Source organism: Hylobates moloch, unplaced genomic scaffold (genome assembly GCF_009828535.3).
Source record: "Hylobates moloch isolate HMO894 unplaced genomic scaffold, HMol_V3 SCAFFOLD_2, whole genome shotgun sequence".
Lineage (NCBI taxonomy): Eukaryota > Metazoa > Chordata > Mammalia > Primates > Hylobatidae > Hylobates > Hylobates moloch.
In genome coordinates this window covers 107,336,618-107,358,120 of record NW_026652277.1, presented here as the reverse complement: position 1 = coordinate 107,358,120, position 21,503 = coordinate 107,336,618, and the positions used below count along the sequence as shown (strand labels likewise).

Genomic DNA, 21,503 nt, shown 5'->3' with positions numbered 1-21,503 from the left:
GTTTCAGTTATTGATTGTCACATGTAGTGAGGAACGAGACTAAATAATCCCAAGAGAAATCACATGGCATATGACAGTATTTCATGCCTTTATCGTCCATTTTTCAACCCTAGTGAGTCCTTTAGGGAGTGTTATCTGGTATTAGTTGAAAGCATTGTGTTGGAGGTGCCCCTGTAACAGAGGGCCCCATTCCTGCTGCTGCTTAATCAGACAGAAAGATGTGAGCTGGCCTCGCTGATAAATGAGTCAGTTACATAGTTATAAAATCTATTTTAAAAAAATGTATATGTATATTTTTATAATGCTGTATTAGAACAAAAATAGCAAGTTATAAAGGAATAAATAAGAGGTGCCATTTATGTAAAAATTAATTTTAGAATCTAGTTGCAAACAAAGTCAATAACCAAGAAAGCATAAAATTAAGAAAATTAAAATCCACTGAGAATGTAATACGCTATCTGCTTTTAAATAGCCAGACTCATTTTGTAACTAAGGAACAATTATTTAAAATTGTTTGCTAATTAAATAATAGATAATGGAAAAAAAAAAAAACAATAGGCTGGTTGCAGAGGCTTATGCCTGTAATCCCAACACTTTGGGAAGCCAAGGTGGGAGAATCACTTGAGCTCAGAGTTTAAGACCAGCCTGAACAACATAGTGAGTGAGACCCTGTCTCTACCAAAGAAAAAAAAAATTAGTTGGGTATTATGGCACACACCTGTAGTCCTAGCTCCTCAGGAGCTGAGGCGAGAGAATTGCTTGAGCCCAGGAGGTTGAGGCTGCAGTAGGCCATGATCTCGCCACTGCACTCCAGCTTGGGTGACAGAACGAGACTCTGTCTCTAAAAAATAAAAAAATTAGCCAGGCACGGTGGTTCATGTCTATGATCCCAGCACTTTGGGAGGCTGAGGCGGGCAGATCACCTGAGGTCAGGAGTTCGAGACTAGCCTGACCAACATGGAGAAACCCCGTCTCTACTAAAAATACAAAATTAGCTGGGTATGGTGGTGTATGCCTGTAATCCTGGCTACTTGGGAGGCTGAAGCAGGAGAATCACTTGAACCCAGGAGGCAGAGGTTGCAGTGAGCCGAGATGGCGCCGCTGCATGCCAGCCTGGGCAACAAGAGCGAGACTCCATCTCAAAAAAAAAAAAAAAAAAAAAATGAGTTATTTTAAGAATTTGCTAATAACTGATTTTTGAAGTGTCCAAAGTATAGAAAAGCTCTTTTGATAAAACTTTTTCAAAATAAGTGTTTCTATTTCAGTGTAAGTTGTATTTTCTGTATATGATCATGACATCCACCAATTATTCACAATGATAATTGAGCATTAAGCTGTCATTTCCTATTGTTGGCCTAAAAGTTTCCTATTGTGTTTTTTTGTGTTTGTTTGTTTATGGGGTTTTTTTTGGGTGGATTAGCTATTATTTTTTAATGAAATGTGCCATTAAAACAACTGTATGTATGAGTATGGTTTAAAACAAGGGTGGGCAAACATTTTCTATAAAGTGTCAGATATTAAGTATTTTAGGCTTTGCAGACCATAAGCTCTCGATTGCAAACACTCAGTTCTACTGTTGTAGAGTGAAAGCAGCCATAGGCAGTACAAACTGGATGGGGTAAACACAGAATATATGTTGCTGTGTTCCAGTAAAAACTTTACTTTTTTTTGGAGACAGGGTCTTGCCCTTTCACCCAGGCTGGAGTACTGGGGCATGATCATAGTTCATTGCAGCCTTGACCTCCTGGGCTCAAGTGATCTTCCTGCCTCGGCCTCCTGAGTAGCCAAGACAATAGGTGTATGCCGCCACGCTTGGCTAATTTTTTATTTTTTTGTAAAAGATGGGGTCTCACTATGATGCATGCCCAGGCTGGTCTTGAACTCAAGTGATCCTTCCATCTCAGCCTCCCAAAGTGTTGGGATGATAGGCATGTGCCACCGTGCCCGGCCAGTAGAACTTTCTTCATGGAAACACGTGGAGGCCAGATTTGGCCTGTGGGTCACAATTTGCCACTTGCTGGTTTAGAGAATTGTAATAAGACAAAACTTGCATAACTAGCTCCCAGCTTAAGAAATCATGTATGTTTAAAAAATTCTGCACTCCTTTTGTTGTATCTATACAGAAGAGAATCCTTTGGAGATAAAAGAAAAACCAGAAGAAGCAGGTCATGAAGCTGAGGAAAGAGGAGAGACCGAGACTGACCAGAATGAAAGTCAGAGTCCACAGGAGCCCGAGGAAGGCCCCAGTGAAGATGACAAGGCAGAAGGGGAAGAGGAAATGGACACAGGAGCTGATGACCAAAATGGAGATGCTGCTCAGCATCCTGAAGAACACTCCGAGGAGCAGCAGCAGTCTCTGGAGGAAAAAGACAAGGAAGCCGATGAAGAAGGTGGAGAGAATGGCCCTGCTGACCAAGGTTTCCAGCCCCAGGTATCGTGAGATGTCTGGCTTTTTATGTTAAAAATAATGAGGAAGAGGAGAAGTCACCTTATTCCCATTAGAATCCCTTTTAGGATACTCCTCCATCAACATGTGGCACTTCGAGGAGTTCTAAGTTTCTGTTTTAAGACCCTTGGTTAGGAGTGGGGAAGCCTGCTTGTTGCTGGGTCTCCCACCTTATGCTGTTCCCCCAGAGCATTTAATGCTGTGTTTGATTTCTCTGCAGAAGCAGGAAGAAGAACAGGAGGACTCTGATACAGAGGAGCAGGTGCCAGAGGCTTTGGAGAGGAAGGAGCATGCCTCCTGTGGGCAGACTGGCGTGGAGAACATGCAGAGCACACAGGCCATGGAGCTGGCTGGGGCTGCACCTGAGAAAGAGCAGGGGAAAGAGGTGATCAGTGGTTTCACTGCAGCCACCAGCTGCCTCTTAATAGGGTCTCTTCTCCCTGTCTGACATCACATTCTGTGTAGCATTAGTTGGTTTATGTTTGGTTATTTTGTTGTTGTTTGTTTTGTTGTTGACATCTAACAGACCACATCTCATTCTTTAAGCAACGCGTGACTGAACAGTTATTTTTTTAAAAACAGGGATACATTCTGAAAAATGCCTCATTCCGCAATTTTGTCATTGTGTGAACACTATAGAGTGTACTTACACAAACCTCGATGGTAGAGCCAGTTGCCCCTAGGCTGCAAACCTGTACAGTGTTACTGTACTGAATACTGCAGGCAGTTGTAACACAATGTAAGTATTTATGAATCTAAACATGGAAAAGATATAGTAAAAACGTGTTATTATCTTATAGGACCACCAGTGCACATTGCAGTCTTTCCTTGACTGAAACGTTGTTGTGTGGTGCATGACTGATACTTATTTTTATATGCCTCCCAGGACAAACCCCGGAATATCGGCTTTTATTTAAGTGGTGTGCATAATAAGAAAAAGTTGTTAGACTGGTAGCTCTAGATGGGAGAATCAGGTTCGTGTTGTTTTTCAGAAAGCTCTCCAGGAAGGAAGCATGGAATTTAGACTTCAGGCAATGTATACCTTTAATGATGTTTTGCTTTTCCTTGCTCATCATCAGGTTTCTAAATGTTTAATTTAAAAAGCAAATAACTTTTTCATTCTTTGATCTGGTGGTGATGTGTGCTGATATGGCCACAATTCAGGTTGCTGGGTGCTATGGAAAGAACATGGAATGTCACCACAGGACCTGCTGGTTACAGTGGTGATTCTGGACAACTTTAGTCTCTTTGAATCCTAGTTCTTACTGACAGTAACAACCATTTATATTGCTTATACCATATGACTACCACCACCACAAATATTCATTGAGCACCCATTAGGTGCTAAGCATTTTCATTACTTCAGAAAGTCCTATGTCCCCATGAGATAGATGATATTGTACTATTTTCTTCATTGTATATTTGAGAAAAATAAGCCTCAGTAAAGTTAAATGACAACCTCAAGTGTACACAGCTGGTTGATGATGAAGCCTGGTTTCTAGTTGAGGTCTGTCCTGTCTTTGGAGTGAGACATAATACTCCTGCAAAGAACTAAGCAGCCTTATAAAGGCCCCTGAGAGGGTAACACAAGGTCTGTACCTAGACACTCCTGTTTCTGCCTGTAGGCCGGGCCTTAGTTATGGTGAGTTCCAGAGCAGGCAGGTAGGCAGGAGTGATTATATGACTGAGAATAAAGGATAGCAGTAAGAGAAGTTGTATTCAATGCAGCACAGTAACCAGGGACTTGTAATAGCTTCTTTCACCTCATTCTTTTGTGGCTTGGATTTCCTAGGAACACGGAAGTGGAGCTGCAGATGCAAACCAGGCAGAAGGCCATGAATCGAATTTCATTGCCCAGTTGGCCTCCCAGAAGCATACCAGGAAAAACACACAGGTTTCTATCACTCCTCAGCTAAACTTAGGTGAAGACAGCATGTAGAAAAACATGTTCCAAACGTAGCGCTTTAAAAAAAAAAAAAAAAAAAAGCTATACTCCTGTTTTTTTTTTTTTGTCGCATCAGATATGATAGCAGCCTTGGTGAGCAGACCAGGACCATGGGGCTTTACCCAGTGGGATCCCGTCACTGGGCTTCTTCCCTGCCTGTGTCTCTCCCCGACCCCTGATTCTGGCCATGAAGTCTTAAGAGCCAAGTGCTGTGTGCGGCTGCCCAGCACCTACCGTCTCACTCTTTTCATTGTCCATAGGCTTTTGCTTTTTTAAGAGTAAGTTTTTTAAATAGGGTATAATTTATGCACGTGATGCAAAATTAGTGTAAAAAACCAATCCCCTAAAAAGCCTACATCCTATTCCTGTCCCCAAGGGACCCTCCTCAGAGCAAATTGGTATTACCAATTCTTTCTTCTTTCAGAGATATTTTCTGCATATATGACATATATGGATGTGTGAAAGTATGTTTCTTTGCCTTCATTTTAGATATAAAAGTATATCACAGAGATTGTTCTATATAAGTATATAGATTCCCTGTTCTTTTTAATAGCTGTGTTGAATTCCATTCTTGTGTGGCTACACCTGATTTACTTATCCTGTCCCCTGTAGATGGATATTATGTTTACTTTGAGTCCTTTTGTCATGACAGACAAGGCTCTGATGAATTTCCTTGTATTTCTCAGAGTTTTAAGAGGAAACCTGGGCAGGCTGACAATGAACGTTCCATGGGTGATCACAATGAGCGTGTGCACAAGAGGCTGAGGACTGTGGATGCGGACAGCCATGCCGAGCAGGGGCCAGCTCAGCAGCCCCAGGCCCAGGTGGAGGATGCAGATGCATTTCAGCACATTAAACAAGGCAGTGACGTGTACGATGCACAGACCTATGGTATGGTCCTGGGAAAGCTGCTGCCTTTGCCCACTGAGCTCTCTCTGAGAGCTTGTGCTGTGTTTTGATACGTATTTGTGGGGTACAGTGTGAGGTTTTGAAACATGTATACAATGTTTAATGATCAGGTCAAGTCAGCTGTGCCTGGCAGCTGATAGTACACATTTGTATCGGGAGAGAGGAAATGGCTTTGTAAACATAAGAAATGTGCAGAAATACAGTTTGTTTTTGGTACAAAGGTATCTGTAACCAAGTGAAGATGGTTAAGATTTCTTGGTTTAGTATAAACACTTTAAATATCCTTAAATATAATAATTAAAAATAACAGTTGGCTACATCCAAACCCCGATATCAGGGTTTCTTAGTACTGGACATTTCTTTCTTCTTAGTCACCTCTGGATAGGTCCCTGCGCTGACAGGAGCTATGATACTTGAAGTATATGTTTTCTCCATAAGTGCAAAAAGGAGGAAAAATGTCTCAGCATGAGGTCATTGGTCAGTCTCCCCTTCTAGTTCTCTTGGTGACTTCACTGTTTCATTCCTAATATGTAAATTTATATTGAGAATAATCTACCTTTTAGTATGGTATGAAAATGATTGCTCTACATTGGATTACATTTGTCTCTCCTTGATCCCACTTAAAAAAAAAAATAGAGCAGTAGCTACCATGTATTGAGCTTTTGCTTTGTGCCAAAAAACTTTTCTGAGCCTTTGTTGCATGATCATAAACTTCCTCAACAAATCCTATGAGCTAGAGCTTCTCTGTTGTATAGGTAAGTACACTGAGGCCAGGTGGTTTAAGAACTCACTCACACAAGATCACAATGCTGGGATTCCTAGTCGTCTTTCTGTGCCTTATTTTCTATTACTTTTCATTATTTTTAATTGACCTATAATAATGATACGTATTTGTGGGGTACAGTGTGAGGTTTTGATACATGTATACAATGTTTAATGATCAGGTCAAGATAATTAGCTTATCTACCACCTCAAACATTTATCATTTCTTTGTGTTGGGAACATTCAAATCTGCTCTTCTAGTCATTTGAAAATATATAATAAATTATTGTTAGAGTCACCCTATAGCCCAGTTAAACACCCTATTTTGTCAAATGCTCAGGAGCGTTTGACTGTGTACTTTGAGTTCATACTGTAGGGCGGAAGGCAGCCAGTGTCACATGTATAGTTACACTATATCCTCATAATTTATGTAGGGGGTAGGGAACAGGCAGTTCATTATGTCAGTAGGTCAATAGGAAATCTTAGGTACAGACAAGTCTCCAAGCTGGGCAGTGGCACAACTTGCATCAGTAGCATTTTGGAAGCTAGAATGACGGAAACCATACCCACGTATTATTATTTTGTTCTGCAAAGACCTAGGATTTTTATGTGTGAGTGCGTGCTTTGTTGACAGATGTGGCCAGCAAAGAACAGCAACAGTCTGCAAAAGACTCTGGCAAAGATCAGGAAGAGGAGGAGATAGAGGACACCCTCATGGACACAGAGGAGCAGGAGGAGCTCAAAGCAGCAGACGTGGAGCAGCTGAAGCCAGAGGAAATCAAGTCGGGCACCACAGCACCCTTGGGTGAGTCCTGCTAGTGAACAAACCCTTCCCAGGCTCTCTGACTTGAAGTAGTCAGTTCTCTCTCACTATAATCTAGTCTGGTGTTCAATTCCATGTCCTAATCCATGGCTTAGATGAATAAATTGCCTATAATAATTTCACTATATTTTGTTTGGGACCAGAAAACAAAAATATGGACAGGGGTGGGTGGTGCAGGACACCATCCTTTAAGGAGTCCCCTAAAACTTGAATTTCTGGCAAAATCTCATCAGTTTTTTAAAAATATGTAGAAGAAACCAGAATAGTACACTTACTACAGCTATGATGAGAAGGTATATTATTAGAGAAATGATATTTTCAATTATATAAAAGTATATGCTATTAGCATAAAATGCAGTAAAATATTAAAAGAAATAGAATGAGAAGTTTACCTTTCATAGCTAACCAAGTTCTATTACTTGGCAAAAAAAATAACTTTATCAGCAATGAATAAATGCAAATTCAAAAGAACTTCCCAAATTCAAAGGCTTTTTCTTCTGCTTAGTTCCTGTCCTCTCAGGAGTGTTAGAACTGTTAGAACGGTTGACTACCCTATGTGACAATCCAGGCTTTGCCTCTCACCTCACAAGTTGAAGCAAATTGTTCATCTTTTCTTTGCCTCAGTTTCCTCATCTGTAAAATGGAATTGTGGCTTTTAGTTTTTATTTCTGTCAAAGTTTTACATGCATATAGTTTCAAGAACCACAGTTTTACAAGGCTTCTTAGGACAACCCAAAATTTCCCCTATTTCCCTTTCCGAGAACATCTGCCTTCAACATCAGGTGAGGAGGAGGGGAGTTTAGAGAGTAAGGGTTGGCAATGAGTGTCTCAGAGAGAAAGAACCTCTGAAATCAACATGTGGAAATGTGTTGGAGACTGAATGAATGAAGTTTGATTAATTGTCAGGATTAACGGGCAATAGCAAAGGCTTGGTCAGTCATCAGGCTAATATTATAAGTAAAATTATGTCCTTAAATGAAAATAGGCTTTGATGAGATGGAAGTGGAGATCCAAACTGTTAAAACAGAGGAAGACCAAGACCCCAGAACAGACAAAGCCCATAAGGAGACAGAAAATGAGAAACCAGAAAGAAGCCGAGAGTCTACCGTTCATACAGCTCATCAATTCCTCATGGACACGATCTTCCAGGTAGTAAAACTCACAAATTACTGCATTAATATAGTGTTAATAAATTAACAAAATAAAATTTTAAACTGGTTTTAAATCTTTGTCTTTAGAACTTTATGGAACATCTGGTTGTTGAGGGGTTTCATGTTCTTATTCAAAATTTTTAGGCATACTATTGGTATGATAGGTATTCTTCAAGCATGTGATACTGTTCCAACAATTAATCACAGGGTCACAGTGCCCTGACCTGTCTGTGATGGTGGGTCTGGTCCTTGGCCTCTGGGACTCACATCCCACTTTTCTAACGATCCTTGTATAAGGAACCTTCAGGACAATTAGGTTTGTGATGGTTAAGTAAAAAATCTTTGGCTTAGTGCCTGTATTTATGAAGAGCTATTTAAGTTCTTGAGCTAAGAGTTTGACTTACTTGATTAATCAGATAACATTTTCATTATTGATGACTTAAGGGTGTTTGGGTTTTGTTTTGCTACAGTGGCTTTATAAATGTTAAAAGTTTTCTTTATCCATATTGTCTCTCTAAGAGGGAAGCAGAATGCTTGTCTGGCATCTTCTCATTGTGCCACTGTATTTGCTGAATTAAGTTTTGAATCTCAGGAGCATTTGACAATGTACTTTGAGTTCATACTGTAGGGCGGAAGACACCCAGTGATACTAAGTTGGTGATTCCAACCTGGGCCACCTCTTACCTATGGCTTTTTCTTCTTAGCCCTTTTTAAAAGATGTCAGTGAGCTAAGACAGGAGCTGGAGAGACAGCTGGAAATGTGGCAGCCACGTGAATCTGGAAACCCAGAAGAAGTAAGTCACTGTTCACTGTTTTTTTTCGTAAAATATCTCGACTTTTTTTTTGTTTGTTTAACATATAGCAAACTTAATAGGTTCTTAGCAATTACCTTAGTAAAAAGGACCAGGCATATGGAGAATATAATTACAATCCTAAAGCCTACATCTGTCCATCAGTTTCTGGCTGCTTTGCTGTTAGATCTATAGCTTAATTAAAATAGAAATTGGTGTGCTTAATTCCTTTAATTTCTGTTGCTGGCTCTGTAATGGATGTAATAGTTGTGACAGTGGTTGAAAAACTGGGCAAGAGTCTATGCTGTGCCATCCTGAGAAGAGGCCAGCTAGGTCATTGCTGGCTGACTTAACGTGGTAGTGTGGATTAACCAGCAGTTTTATTTTTAATGACTTTGCATCCTAAATTTACTGTATTATGTACACATTTCACTTTCATATCTATTGTCATAATCACTCCCACCACATATATGTATTGAGTGCTCTGCCATAGTTGGCAGAAAAATCATGGGGCTTTGTGTTGAGTGTGTTGCTGGAGGGATTTGCCCTTAGCATTTTTACTTTTTTTTATTTTTTTGAGATGGAGTCTTGCTCTCTCGCCCCAGCTGGAGTGCAGTGGCGCAATCTGGGCTCACTGCAAGTTCCGCCTCCCGGGTTCAAGTGATTCTTGTGCCTCAGCCTTCCAAGTAGCTGGGATTACAGGCACTTGCCACCATGCCCGGCTAATTTTTTTGTATTTTAGTAGAGACAGGGTTTCACCATGTTGGCCAGGCTGGACTCAAACTTCAGGCGATCCACCCGCCTTGGCCTCCCAAAGTGCTGAGATTACGGGCGTGAACCACCATGTCCTGCCCACTTTTACTTTTGAAACATGATTCTGAGAATCCACCAATAAGTAGCTGGATCTGCTGGTGCCAAAATTACCCATTCACATCTCCCTCCCCATATGAAGGGTACACGTTTTACTCTTTGGAGGTGACATAAGGCATTGATTTGGTCATGAATTACAATAATTAACTGCCTTGTTTCATTCTTTCTCACTTAGAAGTGTGGGTTATGGGTTTGGTTGAAGGAGAGACTTTTTTCTTTTTTCTTTTCTTTTTCTTAAGACAGAGTTTTGCTCTTGTTGCCCAGGCTGGAGTGGAATGGCATGATCTTGGCTCACCACAACCTCCACCTCCCGGGTTCAAGGGATTCTCCTGCCTCAGCCTCCTGAGTAGCTGGGATTACAGGCACGCAACATCACACCCAGCTAATTTTGTATTTTTAGTAGAGATGGGGTTTCTCCCTGTTAGTCAAGGTGGTCTCGAACTCCCAACCTCAGGTGATCCACCCGTCTTGGCCTCCCAAAGTGCTGGGATTATAGGTGTGAGCCACTGCGCCCGGCTGACTTTTTTCTTTCTTTTTTTTTTTTTTGAGATGGAATCTTGCTGTCATCCAGGCTAGAGTGCTGTGGTGCGATCTTGACCCACTGCAACCTCCGTCTCCTGGGTTCAAGCGATCCTCCTGCCTCAGCCTCCCGAGTAGCTGGGATTACAGGTGCCCGCCCCCATGCCCAGCTAATTTTTTGTATTTTTAGTAGAGACAGGGTTTCACCATGTCGGCCAGGCTGGTCTCGAACTCCTGGTCTCAAGTGATCCACCCGCCTCGGCCTCTCAAAGTGCTAGGATTACCAGGCATTAGCCACCACCCCTAGCTGGAAGGAGAGACATTTTTAATCGAGTAAATTACATGGTAGCTTGCTGGGAGAAGATTTAAAGTGCTTCTGTTGAGAAAGTTCATGCAGGTCATTTTCTACCACTTTGCTTGAAGCCTGCATCTTGTTAGAAGACTTGGTTGGCTCTGACATTCTGAGGGTAACTTACATTTTGTTGTTGTCACAGGAGAAGGTTGCAGCTGAGATGTGGCAGAGTTACCTGATCTTAACAGCGCCTCTTTCACAACGGTTATGTGAAGAGCTTCGTCTCATATTAGAGCCTACCCAGGCAGCCAAGCTGAAGTAAGTCTTCCCCTCTGGAAGGCCTCACAGTGCCCTGAGAAGATGGCAGCTTCATTGATTCTGTTGAACTTGGCACCTAACCATTTATAGTGCCAGATTCTAGGTTGCTGCTTCTGCCGTACAGGCACCAACCACTACGCTGTTCCTTACCCTGTTTTCCTATTATTATCTCTGCACAAAAGTTTCTGGGTGTCTGTATTGATCACCTTGTTACATGTTGAGTTATTCACTTGCTACAGGTGTTACTCACCTAGATCTTTTCAAAGATGTCCAAAATCATTCATATTTAGTGCATTTTTTCCTAATTTTTAAAAATGTGTCTGGAAGGACCTAATTATTATTGCCACATACATGTCCAGTTTTTCTGGCTAGAGGTCAAGAAGATCCTGGCACTTAGTCCGCAATTGAAAGAAACACTTCATTGTGCCAGGTTCCTAGTTACTTGCTATTGGTTTTAAGGTATTATTGTGATTTTTGTCCTTAATAAAAATTCTCAGGAATTAAAAGTTGTTAACTAATTTTTGCCCCCGTTTGAATAAATAGAGGAGACTATCGAACTGGGAAACGACTGAACATACGGAAAGTCATTCCATACATTGCTAGTCAATTTCGGAAAGACAAGATTTGGCTTCGAAGGACCAAGCCCAGTAAACGCCAGTATCAGATTTGTTTGGCTATCGATGACTCTTCTAGTATGGTAGACAATCATACCAAGCAGGTAAGGAAGAGAAATGCAGTGGCAGTTTGATAGGAAATTAACATCAAGCCATGTTCCATGGGCCACCAAAATGCTTTAGATATGATATGGCTAAAACATTTTGAAATACCTGTTAGGCCTGTTTTGAGAATGTGATAACCATCTCTGATAAGACCTAAGATTTAAAGAGTTCAAAAGGGCAATTTTACAATTTTAGGATGTCTCAGATGTGTTAGTTTCTTACTGTTGTAGGACTTTTACATTGTTGTGTTTCTTGACCCTGCTGTTTGTTCTTAACTGTCTAGTTGCAGAGTAAGTAAATCTGATGGTGCTTATTTTGCAGAAAATGCAACAGTGTACTATTAAAAAAAATCAAAGTTTTCAGATATTACTGCATAGTCTTAAATAGTTTAAGTATGTATCTAGGATACATTTCTTTTATATCTGAAATTATCCAGAGTTATTGTTCTATCAGTGCTAATATTAAGTTTAGGAGCCTGAATAGAATTACTTATACCACCATTACAGATGCCAAAGACTGTTTGTTTTGGGCAGTGATGCTGTTATACAGCATGGGCTAATGAGACACCTAAAATTTGTATGTTCTGCTGGAAAAAGTTAGTGTAGCCTCTGAACCTGGGTTCATATCCCAGCTCCATTTATTAACACATGACTTTGGGCAACTTATTTCTTAGTTATCAGTTTCACCTTCTGAAAAGTGAGGAATATGTATATTTATAAGCACACATAGAATAGTAATAACCTCATACTTGCAGAATTGTTATGAAGATTAAATGAAATAGATGTAGAACATTCAGTTTGCCACTTTTTTTGTCATATTGCAAATGGTAATGAAATTTTCTGATATAGTTCTACAGTCTGATCTGACTACATATATATGAATGGATTTTAAATTGGTTTTTAAAATTTGTTACCTACAAGAGGTTACTCTTTATGTAGGTCCAAAAAAAAGGAAAGAAAAATTCATGGACCATATTTCTCAAGGTCACTTTTTTTTTTTTAAAGACAGGGTCTTGCTCTATTGCTTAGGCTGGAGTGCAGTGGCATGATCATAGGTCACTATGGCCTCAACCTTCTGGGCTTAAGCAGTACAGTCCTCCCACTTCAGCCTCCTGAGTAGCTGGGACCATAGGTGTGTGTCACCACGCCCAGCTAAATTGTGGTTTTTTTTTGAAGACAGGGGTACAGGGTTTCACTCTGTTGCCCAGGTGGCTCACTGTAGCCTCAACTTTTCTGGGCTCAGGTGATCCTCCTACCTCAGCCTCCGAAGTAGCTGGGACCACAGATGTGGGGTCTTGCTGTGTTGCCTGGGCTACTCTTGAATTCCTGGACTCAAGTGATCCTCCCTCCTTGGCCTCCCAAAGTTCCCAGAGTGCTGGGATTACAGGTGTGAGCTACCACACCTGGCCCTCAAGGTCACTTTTTGTTCGATGTCTACAGCAGACCATTCCTATCAGTGTAATGGATTCTAGGTTTCAACATTTGTGGTACCAGGCCACCAAAGCCTCTGGGTTTGTTGTGACTATAGTAGCCTTACTGATGTTATTCCTCTACTTGCTGAACAAAAAAATAATGTTTTCTTTGGGAATCTTGATGCAAAAAATAGTTGAGAGGCTCTGGTTTAGAGGATATTCTGATTCCTAAAATCATTAACTTTCTAATTCACAGCTTGCATTTGAATCTTTGGCTGTGATTGGAAATGCTCTAACCCTCCTGGAAGTGGGTCAGATTGCAGTGTGTAGGTAAGGTTGCTTTGTAATTCCTTATGAAAACTTTTCACAACCTGTTTAATTATTTTGATTACACAGCCAAAAAATAACTTCTGTTGTATTTGGTTTTCCTCCCCCAAGTTTTGGAGAATCTGTAAAACTGTTACACCCATTTCATGAGCAGTTCGGTGATTACTCTGGGTCCCAGATTCTACGTCTCTGCAAATTCCAACAAAAGAAAACCAAGATTGCTCAGGTAAGAGGATGAAATAAAATGTCTTCTGCACAGTTATTTTAAATTGGTATAGGTAGGAGGGAGAACATTTTTATTTTTGAGACAGGGCCTCTTTCTGTCACCCAGGCTAGAGTACAATGGCGCCATCATAGCTCACTATAGCTTCGAACTCCCGGGCTCAAGTAGTCCTCCTGCCTCAGCCTCCCTAGTAGCTAGGACTACAGGCACATGCTACCATGTCTGGCTAATTTTTATTTTTTGTAGGGACAGGGTCTCACTTTGTTGCCCAGGCTGGTCTAAAATTCCTGGGTTCAAGTGATCCTCCCTTCTTGGCCTCCCGAAGTGTCGGGATTACCACCATGCTGGGCTGAGAACCCCCCTCCACTGCATACAGTATTAGGACAGGGATAGTCCTAAACCTCAGCTTGTGTACCACTGGAATAGAAGCTTCCTTGGCATCCATTATAAAACAAGGTGTGACTTCTTTTTCTCAGTTCCTCAAAGATCACTTGACTTTGCATCATTGGTTTTCTAGCTCCCTACTTTTTTTTCTGAGTAGTTTGGAACATTCTGCAAAAACAAACCCATCTCCCATACCCTTATCAGCTGGGCCAAGACCTATTTTTCTCCCTCATTAAGCTTAGAGAAGAAATGATATGAAATAAAGCCAGTGACTTACTCAGGAGAACAAAAGTTCAAAACAGAGCATGGGGTCATATTTCTCCTGGGTCCTGCTCTGATTCAATTTGCCTTTTCTAGGCTGCCCTGGACATTTTGTATTTTCTTGCCTTCTCTTTTGCTCAGTTGTTTTCTGTTCTTGAAAGAAGACAGCTGTTTGGTTTATTTGAGGGAGTTATTGATTTCTTATGCCCCAGGGAAGCACGTCTTTTCCTTTGGGATATCTTCCAGAACTCTAGTGGGTTATATGTTAGAGGAACGTCTCACCTGTGCTTGAGAATGCGTATCATCGAGGCATGGTGGCTCACACTTGTGATCCCAGCACTTTGGGAGGTTGAGGTGCGAGGACCGCTTGAGGCCAGGGGTTCAAAACCAGCCTTGTCAACATAGTGAGACCTCATTTCTACAAAAGACAAAAATAATTATCCACGTGTGGTGGCACATACCTGTAGTGCTAGCTACTTGGTGGCAGGCTGAGGCAGAGCCCAGGAATTGAGGCTGCAGTGAGATAAGATCGTGCCACTACACTCCAGCCTGGGTGACACAGTGAGACCCTCTCTCAAAAAATAATTAAAAAAAAAAAAAAAACCAGAATGTCTGTATCCAAGGATCCTCCTTTTTTAACTACATATGGCCAGAAGGGACAGTTAGTTGATGGTCTATAAACCTGAGGTGGTTATCTGATAATCACTTCAGTGTCAGAAATATTATCAGTCTCTTTGACAATGAGAAGAGCATTTACATAGTTTTCTAATTGTCTATTTCTGGCTCCGATTTAGTTTCTAGAGTCTGTTGCCAACATGTTTGCAGCCGCTCAGCAGCTCTCACAGAACATCAGTCCAGGTGAGCTGCGTGCCTTCCTCTTTAACAAAATGCTTTCTTGTACTCTATATTCCCAAGCTGCTTGCTTCAGCTCAGTGCCACTGTCACTGTGTTTTAACAGGTGTGCTTCACAGGAAAAGACATAAATTGATGGAGTTCATTTTTACTTATTTATTCATTCATTCAGAAATTTTTGTTGAACCTGTACTCATGAGGCTTATAATCAATGGGGGATCTAGACACTAACTAGTATATACTTATTTGATAAGAGTTCAGATTTGTAAGAGAAAGGAGCAAGGTATGTGTGGAATTAAATATAAAGGCTACAATTGACCCTTGAATACCACAGGTTTGTCTGTACTGATCAGGTCTACTTACACATGGAGTTTTTCCAACCAAAAGTGGATTGAAAATTCAGCATTTGAGGGATGCAAAACCCGAGTATACGGAGGGCCAACTTTTCATGTATGCGGGTTCTCCAGGGCCATCTCTGGACTTGAATATGTGTGTATTCTGGTATACTGGGGGTGAAGGGGGTATGTGTCCTGAAACCAGTCCCCTTCGAGTACTGTATTCTCTAATATTTTAATAACAGAGGAAAGTAGAGAAGGACATAATTTAAAAACCAGCTAATCCAACCACATTTACTTTGGAGGCTTGAAACATGCCAGTTATTTAGTTCTTTCCAAAAATCTCTCAGTGTTCTCAGTTTATCATGCAGAAGCTTCAGATTTTGATGGAAGCAAGTTATTCACACCTGTCAACATTTGCTAAAACAGCCCACCCTCAACTCATGTACTATATAATCTTTAGCTGGAAACACTATGTAGCAAAAATTTTAAAACATTTTATTCAGTGTTTAGTGGTTCCTTTTTGTTTTTGTTTAAACAAGTCAAATTTCAAGGGCAAAAAAATGTAGAAATTAGGTACAAGGAATTAACAGAAATCTAAAGATGACTATATGTGACGACTGAAATTTGGAAGACACAGTTCCAGATTTCTGATTTGGCCACTTGCTTCTAATGCCCTACTCAGTACTATCATTTTTAAAGTTTATAGCCATAAACTAGTGTTTTAATTCTCATGTACAGTATGTTGCTCTACAATTTGAAGTTGAGCAGAACTTAACATTTCCTGAAGCACTATTGAGAAATTCTGCTATACTGACAGAAGCTTACTTAGTATCCCTTATTATGCCTTGTCTCTGACTCAAGCATTCTAAGGGATAGATCTCATCAGAGGTCCCTTAGGTCTGTGCCCAGAATTCATCAGCTTTAGAGGTCTGTTTAGCTTTAATAGTACAGAGAAAGCCTACACTAATTTGTCCTACTTTGGGTAGTTGTGAGTTATTAAAAATGGCTGTTCATTTTATTCTCTTGCTTCCTTTTATATGGTCTACAGAAACTGCACAACTCCTCCTGGTAGTCTCTGATGGGCGAGGCCTTTTCCTTGAGGGCAAAGAAAGAGTCCTGGCAGCAGTTCAGGCTGCCCGGAATGCAAATATCTTTGTCATCTTTGTTGTATTGGACAATCCCAGTTCACGGGTGAGTGACTACTAAAAGCCACCTTTTGTGGAGATAAAGTGGGGATTCTCTTCAACCTGTTCAATCTGAAATATGGCCTGGATCACTCAGTCATACTGAGAACTTCCAGCATTCATAGTATTCTGTCAAGTACCATTGTAGGCACTTGTAAACATTTTCTCCATTAATCTTTGCAATAAGCCAGTGAGGTAGGGATCATTATTCCCGCTTTACACTGAAGGAAATGAAACACATAGAAGTTACAGGTAATGAGTGGGAGAGCCAAGATTCAGAATGACCATCCTCTGTGGGTCATCATTTCCCTCTATGCAAAGTCAGTGCAGGTATTGCAGCCTTGATAATGGGTACCGACCACTTTGAAATGGAAATTAGGTGTTGCCACACTTTATGTCTCAGTAGCTCCTCACAGCAGGAAGCATCAATCATCTTAGTGAAATATGCCTACAGGGCAGTTCTGTTCCAGGGAAGCATTGTCTCTGTGGGTCACATTAAGGCCTTGATAGGAAGGTAAAGATTTAGTGTGAATGATTCCAAGTGGGTGATGGGGAGACACCACTGTAGGGAAAGTAGATTTTCCTATCCCTTTTCCTTTTTTTCAGTGTCCATCCTCCTGGAAGGGGCACTCAGAAAGGCATCTACCTCCTTCTTAGTAGAGTTCTGAAAATTCTCTTTTACTTAGTAATAAAAGGTAGGTTCATATGCAGGAATAAGACACAGGAGATGTAAAAGTTGTTAGCAAAAGAGATCACAGAAGAGCTAGCTAAGGATGCTGGTTTAATTGCTGCCTCCCCATTTCAAAATGTCTTTTGTTGACAGGATTCTATCTTGGACATTAAAGTACCGATATTTAAAGGACCTGGAGAGATGCCTGAAATCCGATCCTACATGGAAGAGTTCCCATTCCCATACTATGTCATTCTTCGAGATGTAAACGCACTTCCTGAGACACTCAGCGATGCCCTCAGACAGTGGTTTGAGTTGGTGACAGCCTCTGACCACCCATAGAACAGAAAGAGGAGTCCAAAGTGAGACTTAACCGTGGTCAGAAGGTCACATTGCTTACCCAGGTGCTCCCTTTTGGACAACTACAAAAAATTTTATTGTAATATTTTTATTTTACAACGTGACCTTACAGCCTACAGAATGCTCTCTGGCTCCCGGCTTTGCCTGGGCTGAGGTTTTTATACCAAACCTGGAAGCAGCAGCAGGTGCCTGAACTCGTAACTAACTAAAGAAGAGTTATCCTTCTTCCTTCCCTCGGAAGCCCTGGCCTGGGAGGAGGTCATACCCCACCGTTGGAGCCCAGCTACCTGTTTTCTTTTGCAGGGGATCTGGGCACCTGTGCCTTGAGGAGATGCTGCCAGGAGCATGGGACTCTGATAGTCCTTTGTATAAAGGACTAAAGGGAACTGCCCTTTTGATCCTGCTTTAAGCTCTGCCTTGCCAAGCCCACAGTATGTACCCAAAAGCTGTCAAGTGGCCAAGACAGCTCCAGTTTCTGGAGAGTATGAGGGTGTGTTTTCTTATTGTGAAAGGAACTACCTTCTCTTAGATGGTAGGAAGAATGTGGTGTGTGTGTGTTCTCATAAAGCAACCGGACATTATAGGCGCCCAGGTCATCTATAAAAACGATCCTTGGGCTGTGGAAAAACGAAGTGGCTTTTCAGTATCCTCTTTCACACGTGCTGCTTCGGGAGACTATGCAATGATGGGAAGGTGATTGCCCCTTTATTTCATTCAGTGCCATGGTCCCTGTTGTTGTAGTAATTTATTTGTTTAGTTCATTTTTTTTTTCTTAACAGTTAAGGGGAAGAGTCATTCCTCACACTGCTTTCAAGCTGGACTGAGCCAGTCTCATTCTGGGAAAGAAACGCTGTGTCCAGAGCTCAGCAGCTCCATCTGTTTTTTTTTCCAGTCAAAAGAAACTGATTTTTAGGCAGTTTTTACTTGGCCAGAAAGCAGTGCTTGAATACTTGAAACTGTGTGCTCTGTTCTACTTAATGTTCTGTCAGAATGTTCTTTTGTAGGCAATATGTCATGATGTAATCTATCTCCTTGTCTGTTTCCAAGTTACACTGTGAAGTCTGCCACCCTTTTGAGGTGGTCATCAAAGACACAGATTCCTTGTTTAACCAAGTGTCCCAAAGCATGTACCTGAAGTTATATCAATCATTTTTTATTCTAAAAAGCTATGCAGCTTATATTCTGAAAACTATTAAAACATATACCACTGTTAATGTAATTTGTGACTATTCTTAATGGAAGATGACAGGATTGTAAAAGGTACGCTAGGGGACTGATCTTCTCTGCTGGATCAGTCAGCTGTTACTAGTTGATGCTGTGCTAACATGACCCTCCAACTTCAATGTTGCTCTTACTACAAAGGTTATCATTTGCATATATGTCCATAGTAGGCTGAGCTATAATATGCTGGCTTTGCAGCAGAATGAAAAGGATGAGTTGGTGTAGCCTCATAAGGAGGCTTATAAAAATTATCCTCCATAAATGATGTTGCATCCACTCACATTTCATTGCCTAAAGCCCTCTATGGGACAGGGCGTTTAATCTTCCAGTAGGGTTGAGTCTGGGAGGGAAAGACACCAATATTATGGCAATGCTGCAGTCTCTTACATCTGCCTTTGGAAGCTCCATCTTAGACCTCCCAAACTGGTGTGCCCAGAGTGATTCCCTTGGCCCTGGGTTAGCTCCTGAGATCACGGACGGTAGGAATTCCAGGAGGCAGGAACCCAAGAGTGCCATTTTCAACTTGTGCTGCCAACAGGGCTTGCAGGAGTAGTGATAAATTAATCTGCCATGTTGATTGATGATAGTTGACATTTGTGCCATCCTGCCCATCCCCCCTACCCCCCAGGCCTTGGCCAAATAGGTAAGTAAGTTCTGCTATTTAAGGAATGGACAGCAGAACACAAAAGTCCTCCATGCTGTCTTAAAATTCTCACTTTGGAGCTGGTTGCAGTGGCTCACGCCTATAATCCCAGCACTTTGGGAGGCCAAGGTGGATGGATCACTTGAGGTTAGGAGTTTGAGACCAGGCTGACCCATATGGTGAAACCCCATCTCTACTAAAAATACAAAAAATTAGCTGCATGTGGTGACACGCACCTGTAATCCCAAGCTACTCGGGAGGCTGAGGCAGGAGAACTGCTTGAACCAGGAGGTGGAGGTTGCAGTGAACCGAGATTGTGCCACTGCACTCCAGCCTGGGTGACAGAGCAAGACTCTATCTATCTCAACAACAACAACAACAATAAAATCTCACTTTGGATAACTTCTTCACCACTCCCGTGGCCTCCAACATCACTGAAGCAAAAGGACTGTAAAATTCTCCATCCAGGGGTCCAGGAAATCTACTCTTTGGTATTCTTAATTATATTCAGACATCTGCTGGAACTGTACTTAGGCAACAGACTCTTTCAAATACAACACAACACATTCAAAACGTCACTGTTCTAATTCCCCTATCCCAAACCCAGTCCTTCAACATTCCCCATCTGGGATGACCACTCCAACAGCCACCCTGTTTACAAACTTGGGACTTAACCTGTACATCTGCTTTACTTCCTTCTCATCTCTATCCATACCCCAATCAAATTAATCATCTTGTCCAGTCAGGCTTCTGGACATCCTATCCCATCCCTCCCCCTCCCCCTACTCCACTGTGACTGAGCTCTTTTAATCTCTAGCAGGGACTACTTCAATGGTATCCTGACCAGTAACTTCTCTTTGCTTGCTTCACTTCATCCTATTCACAACATCCAAGATCTTTCTAAAAGTTCTGTAGCTGAAAATTTCTTCAAGGCTCTCCCTTGTGAAGAGGGTAATAATATTCAAGCTTCTTCATGTGACCTGTGAGGCTCTTGCTTGACTCTCCTGTCCCTCCTCTCCCAGCATCCCTGCCAGTGTTTCCATGTGTTGTCTGGAATCCTTTTAGTGATTCTGCCTTTCTGACAAATACCTAGCTCAGACAAGGCCTCCGGAAGAATAATTTCCCACAGTATGAACTGCAGCATTCTTTGTTGGCACTATATTGAACTTACTTAGAGGTTTTCCTGCCCAAAGCATGAGTCTTTGAGCAAGGAGCATATGTGACTCACAACAGCATTACCAGTGTCTAGCAAGAGTGAGCATTTTTTTTTTTTTTTTTTGAAATAGAGCTTTGCTCTTGTTGCCCAGGCTGGAGTGCAGTGGCACAATCTCGGTTCACTGCAACCTCCGTCTCCCAGGTTCAAGCGATTCTCCTGCCTCAGCCTCCCAAGTAGCTGGGACCAGAGGTGTGCGCCACCAGTCCCGGCTAATTTTTTGTGTTTTAGTAGAGATGAGGTTTCACCATGTTGGCCAGGCTGGTCTCGAACTCCTGACCTCAGGTGATCCACCCGCCTCGGTATACCAAAGTGTTGGGATTATAGGCGTGAGCCACTGCGCCTGGCCTGAGTGTTTCTTGATGGGAAGAAGAAATAATGTAAAAATGTCTTTTCTCACATATTAATGTATAGATTCAACACTATTTCAAAATTCCAACCAAGATCACAAGATGATTTGGAGGGAAATGATACAAAACATTTCTAAAGATTATAGAGAACAGTACTAATGGATTTTTTACAAGAAACTAGAGTCCTGCCAGATAATAAAAACATATAAAGCAAAAAGTAAAATCTTAACCCTAAATGAAACAATTCTGGACAGATTACTCAGACCCTAAAAGAATTTATCATACAGTCAAAAAGGCATCCACATCATAAAGCCCCCAAAAAGGAATGAGTTATGTAATCAATGGTATTGATACAGCTTAACATCTAGAAAAGAACTTAGATCCACGTGATGCTGTAAACCAAAGTAAATTCTAGATGGAGTAAATATTTTAAAAATTAAAGTTTAAAAAAAATGAATTAGAAAGGTCTGAATGGGAAATGAAAAGCCTCAAAAGGCACAAAAATACATGATTGTATAAAG

The 21,503-nt window shown here is 41.3% G+C and overlaps 1 protein-coding gene across 4 annotated transcripts in view; it reads left to right on the top strand.

Annotated features, from left to right (window-relative positions):
• The window catches only part of MDN1 (midasin AAA ATPase 1), a 181,298-nt gene extending 162,458 nt beyond the window's left edge, over window positions 1–18,840 (top strand). For all 4 annotated transcript variants that reach the window (XM_058435398.1, XM_058435399.1, XM_058435400.1 and 1 more), the window contains 14 exons: window positions 2,124–2,431; window positions 2,667–2,831; window positions 4,239–4,340; window positions 5,078–5,282; window positions 6,697–6,867; window positions 7,871–8,034; window positions 8,741–8,830; window positions 10,711–10,826; window positions 11,370–11,544; window positions 13,213–13,286; window positions 13,395–13,509; window positions 14,946–15,009; window positions 16,390–16,532; window positions 17,349–18,840. In XM_058435398.1, coding sequence (XP_058291381.1) covers window positions 2,124–2,431; window positions 2,667–2,831; window positions 4,239–4,340; window positions 5,078–5,282; window positions 6,697–6,867; window positions 7,871–8,034; window positions 8,741–8,830; window positions 10,711–10,826; window positions 11,370–11,544; window positions 13,213–13,286; window positions 13,395–13,509; window positions 14,946–15,009; window positions 16,390–16,532; window positions 17,349–17,537 — 2,081 coding nt within the window. In that variant the 3' untranslated portion in view covers window positions 17,538–18,840. The remainder of the gene's footprint in view (window positions 1–2,123; window positions 2,432–2,666; window positions 2,832–4,238; window positions 4,341–5,077; window positions 5,283–6,696; window positions 6,868–7,870; window positions 8,035–8,740; window positions 8,831–10,710; window positions 10,827–11,369; window positions 11,545–13,212; window positions 13,287–13,394; window positions 13,510–14,945; window positions 15,010–16,389; window positions 16,533–17,348) is intronic.
• The last annotated feature ends 2,663 nt before the right edge of the window (window positions 18,841–21,503 follow it).